Below are 8,735 nucleotides of genomic sequence, written 5' to 3' on the forward strand. Positions count from 1 at the left end.
CAAGGAAGAAGCCACTGCTCCAAAACCGCCATAAAAAAGCCAGACTACAGTTTGCAAGTGCACATGGGGGTCAAAGATCTTACTTCTTGGAGAAATGTCCTCTGGTCTGATGAAACAAAAATGTAACTGTTTGGCCATAATGACCATTGTTATGTTTGGAGGAAAAAGGGTGAGGCTTGCAAGCCGAAGAACACCATCACAACCGTAAAGCATGAGGGTGGCAGCATCATGTTGTGGTGGTGCTTTGCTGCAGGAGGGACTGGTGCACTTCACAAAATAGATGGCATCATGAGGAAGGAAATTTATGTTGATATGTTGATATAAGCCAGGAAGTTAAAGCTCGGTTGCAAATGGGTCTTCCAGTTGGACAATGACCCCAAGCATACCTCCAAAGTTGTGGCAAAATGGCTTAAGGACAACAATGTCAAGGTATTGGAGTGGCCATCACAAAGCCCTGACCTCAGTCCGATAGAAAGTTTGTGGGCAGAACTGAAAAAGCGTGTGCGAGCAAGGAGGCCTATAAACCTTTACACCAGTTCTGTCTGGAGGAATGGGCCAAAATTCCAGCAACTTATTGTGAGAAGCTTGTGGAAGGCTACCCAAATGTTTGACCCAAGTTAAACAATTTAAAGGCAATGCTACCAAATACTAACAAATTGTATGTAAACTTCTGACCACTGGGAATGTGATGAAATAAATAAAAGCTGAAATAAATCATTATCTCTACTATTATTCAGACATTTCACATTCTTAAAATATAGTAGTGATCCTAACTGACCTAAGACAGGGAATGTTTTCTACGATTAAATGTCAGGAATTGTGAAAAACTGAGTTTAAATGTATTTGGCTACGGTGTATGTAAACTTCTGTCTTCAACTGTATTCCTAAACAGTCAAAATAGTCTCTTCAAAACTGGGCAGGGATGAGGACATTGAGGGCCCAGAGACAGCCAAAGTAGTGGGGTCTGAGAGATCTTTTCTACCAAAAGATTAAACCATTTCATCAAGACTTCATCAGTCGAGGGCACTTTGATATGAATATTAAAAGATAAGATCAACAGTTTGTTTTGAAGCTGAATGACAGCGTACAGTTTTTGAGTTTAAATATTTATATATATGGATGGGACACAGGAGGCCTTTTGACAAATAAAAACACTGTATGGGTGTTCAGGGATATCCCCTAAGAGAACATTTATAAAAATGTAAAAGTCTGAATGGACCATTATGATGTTTTCCTTAAAGTGAGAATCTATTAACAACAACAACAAAAACATTACATAACAGTAAAGCATTAAAATACTGTTTGCATAATAAGTATAAATAGGCTTTCCTTGCCATCCATTATGACATTTAATTTTCACAAAATTAGAACAAAAATCTGTTTTTTTATTATGAAAGCCTTATAACATGCTGATTAATAAAGCTAAATGTTGACGGGGGGAAAAAATGTTATAGTCTAAAGGCGCCACATTAATGTTTTTGATGTTAATATTCTTGATGTTAAAATAACCACACCTGCAACTCATACGTACAGTAAATTAGGCTTTATGCGGCACCTCATGTCTATAGCGGGGAGACAGGCAATGCACACAGAGCGGGAATAAACACACTTTATTCCCGCTCCAGGGAGAAATATTTCTCTCTAGCGCTGAACAGGCTTTACTCCTGCTCCACACGCGTATGCATGTATGCTTACACAATCACTTAGCCAGGTATCAGATAACTAGCACAAAGATTTAGATCTCGGTCCGGATTGAAAGGTCCTTTGGTCCGGATCCGGACCAGAGTCCGCCTATTGAGTACCACTGTTGTTGCTATTACAAAAAGCAGGAAAATTTCTTGTGAAATGGTGCACAGATACCCAAACATGGCTTCGCTGATGAGATGGACTTTGTCATGTTTCAGTGTCTGTAGATGGAATGGAGTGGAATGACGTCAAATTCTTCCAGCTTGCATCTCAGTGGCCCACTCATGTTAAGTACATCCCAGTGGGGCTGTTCGGCTACAGCAAAACATCCTCCTAGTTACCTCTGACTTGGGCCAAACCTTGGCAGATGTCAAGTTTCCTGAACCTGCTTGGCCTTCAGACCAAACAGAGGGCCAGTGGTTCTACTTGAGGTGGATGTGCTACATGTAGATGGTAGACACTGGATCCAAAGTGAGAGATCTAGAAAATCCTCATCAAAGACAAAGACACTGTCAGTGATTGGTGGGATGTTTGATGTCATGTTTGGCCTTTAGAACGCCAGGGCAGACAACAATACTTCAGGATGGATCGTTATTCAGTTGAGGATGATATTTGTGAACTTTTTTTGTGAGTGTTTTGTCAGCCATGCAATAATTTATAAGTATTGTATTGAGTTTACATTTAAATGGCACTTGATAATATTTGTGATTTAACATGTTTTATCCGCTGAAGTTGTCAGAATTATGGAGTGTAATTTTATTATATGATTTCGATGTGTGATTATATCAAAGCGTATTTGAATTGCATAATCTGAAGTGATCCATTACCATACCTTACTGAATAATCTTGCACATCCAAAGCTTTTCAAAGACACTTTGTTTTGGTGAAAAAAAAAAAAAAAATCCTTTAAAAGATTTATTGAAGAATATTTTTGTATATGTATGAAGGATACTACTGTCTAATTGTATTGACATATACTGTATATTTGTTTGCTTATGATGTGATTTTGTTATGTATACATACTATGTATATGTATATATATATATATATATATAAAAATTCATATTTTAGAATAGTAAAGTCATCAAAACTATGGAATAACAAATGGAACTATGGGAATTATGTTGTGACTAAACAAAATCCAAAATAAATCAAAACTATGTTATATTTTAGCATCTTCAAAGTAGTCACCCTTTGCCTAGAATTTGCAGACATGTACTCTTGACATTTTCTCAACCAACTTCTTGAGGTATCACCCTGGGATGATTTTTAAACAGTACTGAAGGAGTTCCCATCTATGTTGGGCACTTATTGGCTGCTTTTTTTATTATTTGGTCCAAGTCATCAATTTCAAAAACATTTTTTTTTTTTAATTACATTTTAGTTTTATAATGAAATAAATTAATATGGTGGAACAATTATATTTTAGTCTACAAAACTAATTTCAAACATTTAAGCATCCGCCTTCAGATCAAAAGATTTTTAAGATCATGAGAAACATTTCGGTCAAGTGTTTCAAAACTTTTGACTGGTAGTTTGTTTATATATATATATATATATATATATATATATATATATATATATATATATATATATATATATATATATATATATATATATACATATATATTAGTTATCAAAGCATGTATGTAAAATATGCTCTTCTACCAGGGTTTGTCTAAGCTGCTTTTGACACAATCCATTCCCCTGTGGTTTCTGAATTTTATTTAGCTGGCACTTTTTATTAGTTTGCTATTATTGAAGGTCATCACTGGTCTCTACCTTCCCAACCCCTTCCATAAAAAATGTTAACTAGCTAATGATAGGGGGTAAACCTGAACATACAGCTCAAAATCACACATTCCAAGTGACCTAAGAAGACCATTTCTGTAAATTGTGTACCATTATTGCCTTTCTTAATCAGTTGTATGGTACACAAATGTACTTTGCATGTTATTGCAGAATACTTGTGGTTACTTTGATAACCCTTTCTACATGTCAAGAGTGAGTATTGTAAGTTTTCTTCTGTAAAGCTCTCTTGTGTGGCATTTTGACATTTACATTAAATGTGAATTAACTGCAGAAGTAATACATCTATTGTCATTAAGATTTTTTTATGGTGTGTTTTATTTATCAGTTCACAGTTCACCCGAAATGAAAATTCTGTCATAATGTACCCTCATGTTGTTCCAAACACGTGACTTTTTTTACGCAGAACCAGAAAAAGATGTTTGGAACCGACAGCCTTGGTCACTATTTACCATTATTGTAAATGGTGTATGGAAAAAGATGCAAAGAAAGTGAATGATGACTGAGGCTGAAACAACATGAGGGTGAGGGTCATTTTAGATAGACTATCCCATTTAGAGTGTAGACAAGGTGATCAGTTTGGCTTACTGTCCATGACAAAATGGCTCAAGCTTAAGACACAACTTAAGTTCAAAGTTAGTTCATTATTTAGCAGATGCTTTCTTATTCAGTGTTACATCCAGCACATTAGATTAGAGGAACTGGTAAAATATTCACTGTGTGTGAATTGGTGAGTGGGATGGACATAAAGAGAGAGGAGAACTGCCCCTCTTTTGTTGCTCAATAACCCAATTATGCCTGCCCACTCAGTGCCAGTGAGGTTTGAAGGGGGAAATACACTGACCTGTATGAAGGAAACTGCACATGATGGGCTGTGAAGGATGGAGTCTCCTCTGGCTGGGCTGTTTAGTGTCCACTTTTCTCCAGAATTGTGAGTGTTTGTTTTATTATCAAGATACTAGACTTTAATTATGATAACAACATTTTTGTGCCATGGAAAGAGAATACATTTAAACAAAGAGAGAACTTTTGCTGGATAACAAAAGGACAGAACAGCTGAATTCAGTTATGTGTAATTAAAATTAAAACCATAACCATAACATACCTAACATGTACCTTTATGTTCTTCAGAGAAAAAGTCTTGAAATCTGAAATAGTTGAATGGGAGTATAATAGAACCAATATGTGCAAGAAGATTTGTAGATAATTTGTTTGATCTTTTATTTACAGTAGGATTTTAATTCATATTGTCACAAAAGTGGAAATATATGTAGTTTGGGTCAGGTTTTCTTTTTTTTTTTTTTTTTGTAAGAAATGCACTCCATTGTTCTCTCTGTGGTATACAGTATGTTTGTCCTTGATGAGGATGTCAGCTGTAATTAAGGCATATAGTCACAGTGCTTTCCCACACACTCACACACACAAAGGCCTGAGGGTGGCAGAGTGGTGGGGGTGGGACTCATCATTACATTAATGAGACAGCCATTGAGATGGAAGGAGAGAGGCAAAGAAGAGCAACACAACACAACTTCAAAATAAATGGCTGATTTAGCATTGCCATTTATTTTAAATGAGAGAAGAAAAAACAACAACAGCAAAGCTACCACAAAACAAAACGGTAATACTTTACAAAAGTTTTTTCTATCCCCTTTTCTCCCAATTTGGAATGCCCAATTCCCACTACTTAGTAGGTCTCCTTATCACGTGGTTCGTTGTGCATGACACCGCAGAGACTCACAGCATGTGGAGGCTCATGCTACTCTCCACGATCCACGCACAACTTACCACGTGCCCCATTGAGAGCGAGAACCACTAATCGCGACCACAAGGAGGTTACCTCATGTGACTCTACCCTCCCTAGCAACGGGGCCAATTTGTTTCCTTAAGAGACCTTGCTGGAGTCACTCAGCACACCCTGGATTCGAACTGCGACTCCAGGGGTGGTAGTCAGCATCAATACTCGCTGAGCTACCCAGGCCCCCCCAAAAGTTCTATTCATTAACATTAATGCATTAGGTACCATGAACTAACAATGAACAGTGTTGTTTACAGCATTTATTAATCTTGGTTAAAGTTAATTTAACAAAATACTATTGTTCATGTTAGTTCATATTGCATTAATGTTGTTAATTAATTAATAAATGTACACATCTTTTAATGTAAAGTTGTTTAGTTCAAGTTTAGTTTAGTTCATGTTTACTAATGTAGTTAACTAATGTTAACAAGTACAACCTGATTGTAATGCGTTGAAACAAAAACACAACAAAACGAAACATCACCCGGGGCCTATCAGCATTAGTGTTCACAGTCGGTTTACCTGATCCAGGTGCAGTTCGGGTGACAGTGAGGGAGTCCAGTGTGGAAGTGGTGCGGGGAGATTCTGTCACGCTGCCTTGTTCGTTCTTCACAATGATGCCTTTGTATCGACTCAGCATTATCTGGACTCTGACCCCGGTCTCCGATCCTGCCTCCCCAATGCAGGTACTGCACAAGCAAGACTCAACACATAGATAATATGAGTAAAATCCCAGGGGATTTCCATACTGATATGCTTTCTTGGCCTCTTAACAATTGTCTATCTGCAGTATTGATCATTGCAGTGTTCACGCACAACATTTCGGTCACATCTGAATTTTGACAAAATGTGTAGTTACTGTATTTTGCCTTTGCACTGTGGAACTGATTTCAATGAACTCAATATCTACTACTTTACTGGTCCTGGTTTCAAGGTCACACTTATATTCAACAGTCTGATAATTCATCACTTTTAACAACATGCCATTTCTCTTGTTCTGCAGGTGATTGTGTATGATCACGGGCAGGTGAACGAGAGCCCTTCATTCATGGGCAGGGTGGGTTTTGCGGGCATGCCTTGGAGCGCTGACGTCATTCTGAATGACACTCGCGTGTCTGACGCTGGGGTCTTCCGCTGTGTGGTCAGCAACCCACCTGAGACTGGAGACCCTGGCATAGGAGAACTCAGCCTCACTGTTTTGGGTATCTCATGTGCTGTCATACTGTATATAGCTAAACTAATAGTCTTTACTCTGCTAACAGAGAGATGGATGTTTGTAATTTATTGTAGCGTTTCTAAAAGTACCTTCGACCTTAACCTGCCCTGTTACAAAAACAGGTCATACTAGCTTAAGGTGGTCTATCTGTTCAACCAGTCCAGGTTGTGTTTTGGAGCAAAGATAACAAGCTCAACTAGGTCCCCACCAGCTAGGACAAAGTGTTCTGCAAGGTCTACCATGCATATTAAACTCCAGTGATGGAAAATCTCTATACAAAGTCTGCCAAAATGTAGACATGCTTCTATACAGATTCCACTACAAACTTTAACACTTTTCCAGTTTATTCTAGTATTGTGAAGATAGCCTAGACTTACAATTTAAAAAGAATGTTCTGGGCTCAATGCAAGCTCAATCAACAGCATTTTCTATGAATTAAACATTAATTTTGTCCCTCCTTTTCTTTAAAAAAAAAAAAGCAAAAGTCTGGGTTACAGTGAGGCACTGACAATGGAAGTGAATGGGGGCCAATCCATAAATGTTAAAATACTAACTGTTTTAAAAGTATAGCCACAAGAATTAAACAATATGTGTTAACATGATTTTAGTGTGATAAAATCACTTTCTAACATTTTCTGTGTAAAATGATATCCAGTTTTACAACTTCATTGTCATGACGTTGTAATGCTGTAAACCCTTATACGACCATACAAACAATGATTTAAACAACTTTACAGCTCAAATAATACATGAGTTTTAACAGAAGAATTAATGTAAGTGCTTTATAAAATTATAAGCTTCACATTTCTATGTTTAAACCCTCCAGATATTGGCCCCATTCACTTCCATTGTAAGTTCCTCACTGTAACCACAACTTTTGCTTTTTTAAAGAAAAGGAGGGACAAGATTTTTTGTGATAATCAACATTATGCCACAAATGCAGTCAGGGCTGTAGCAAGGCATTCTGGGGCCCCCTGACTGTATAGTGAGCTCTCTGAGCCCCTTTCCTATGGAAAAATACAGTTTAAAATTTGTTGTGGGCCCCTGGAATCGTTACCACCTTTCACCCCATGCACTACAGCCCTGAATGCAGTCTATTGAGCTTAATTTGTATTGAATCAGGAATATTCATTTAAGCTCAATCGACTGCATTTGTGGCATAATGTTGATTACTACTAAAATAATTTCGACTCCTCCCTTGTCTGTTTTATTTTACGTTGCCATGTGATCTGGTAAATATTATAGTGCCTCATTTCACCACACTAAATTCATGTTTATAATGTTTATGTCTTATGGCTAAACTTTTGAAACTGTGTGTATTTGAATGCTGATGGAGTGGCATTGTAAGTGCCTTGACATGTTTAGTTATCGCCTTTCTGTGTGTGTAGCACCTCCGTCTCTACCTGTGTGTCTGTGGGAAGGGGATACAGACGCTGGCGGCAGCGTGAAACTCTCCTGTATGGCGCTGGAGGGTTTCCCCGCTCCACAGATGATCTGGGAGAAGCTAGAACCTGATCAGATCAACCTGCCAGTGAACATGGATGGTAACATAAATCTTAGGACATGGAATAGGTTGGATAAACAACTTTTGCCATGCAGAATTTAATTTTATATGCTCATTTGTACAGGTGAAAAGACGGGCTTCGTGGAAATTGCCAACGTCTCTGCACAAACCTCCGGACTGTACCGCTGCTCTGTAAGCAACCTGTTGGGCACTCAGCACTGCTACATTAACCTGTCTGTTTACACCCGTGAGTCCTTCCACTCCAGCTGTAAATATGTAACATATATAAGATTGGCTTCACAGTAAATAATGGCATCGTCTAAATGCGGGGTGTGTAAGCTTTAGTTAATCAAAAGGCCTTTCTCACTCTGTAGCTCCTGATAATTCCCCGGGAATCCTGCAGGGGGTGCTGTTGAGTCTGTCTATGGCTCTGCTGCTGCTGGCTCTGATTGTGCTGGTGCTGTGGCTCCACCGTTCGGCGAAGGAGAGCAAATGGATTAACAGCCGTGAGGAAGAGGAGTGTTATAATGAGATAAAATACACGCCCACTCTTATAAAACGCTCGTTTGTCTGAGCTGTAAGTGAGAAGTGACGATCAGGACTATCTCAACGTGTAATATAAGACAATTATTTTTTTTTGTGATAAAACCTTGTGGGCCAGTTTTTGAAAGTGCTTTTTAATGTTTTATCACATTTCAAACTTATAATTGTATTAAAGTGTGGGG

The 8,735-nt window shown here is 38.1% G+C and overlaps 2 protein-coding genes across 8 annotated transcripts in view; both read left to right on the top strand.

Moving 5' to 3' along the window:
- Positions 1-3,228, top strand: part of LOC127431255 (phosphofurin acidic cluster sorting protein 1-like) — a 44,666-nt gene extending 41,438 nt beyond the window's left edge. For all 7 annotated transcript variants that reach the window (XM_051681611.1, XM_051681612.1, XM_051681616.1 and 4 more), the window contains one exon: positions 1,905-3,228. In XM_051681611.1, the coding sequence (XP_051537571.1) occupies positions 1,905-2,023 (119 nt within the window). In that variant the 3' untranslated portion in view covers positions 2,024-3,228. The remainder of the gene's footprint in view (positions 1-1,904) is intronic.
- Positions 3,229-3,991: 763 nt separating this feature from the next.
- On the top strand, positions 3,992-8,735 carry zgc:165604 (uncharacterized protein LOC792578 homolog). The gene is made up of 6 exons (XM_051681636.1): positions 3,992-4,426; positions 5,822-5,976; positions 6,294-6,492; positions 7,895-8,050; positions 8,135-8,257; positions 8,385-8,735. The coding sequence occupies exons 1-6, from the start codon at positions 4,360-4,362 to the stop codon at positions 8,582-8,584; spliced, it is 900 nt and encodes a 299-aa protein (XP_051537596.1). The 5' UTR covers positions 3,992-4,359; the 3' UTR covers positions 8,585-8,735.

Source organism: Myxocyprinus asiaticus, chromosome 40 (genome assembly GCF_019703515.2).
Source record: "Myxocyprinus asiaticus isolate MX2 ecotype Aquarium Trade chromosome 40, UBuf_Myxa_2, whole genome shotgun sequence".
NCBI classification, from domain to species: Eukaryota; Metazoa; Chordata; class Actinopteri; order Cypriniformes; family Catostomidae; genus Myxocyprinus; species Myxocyprinus asiaticus.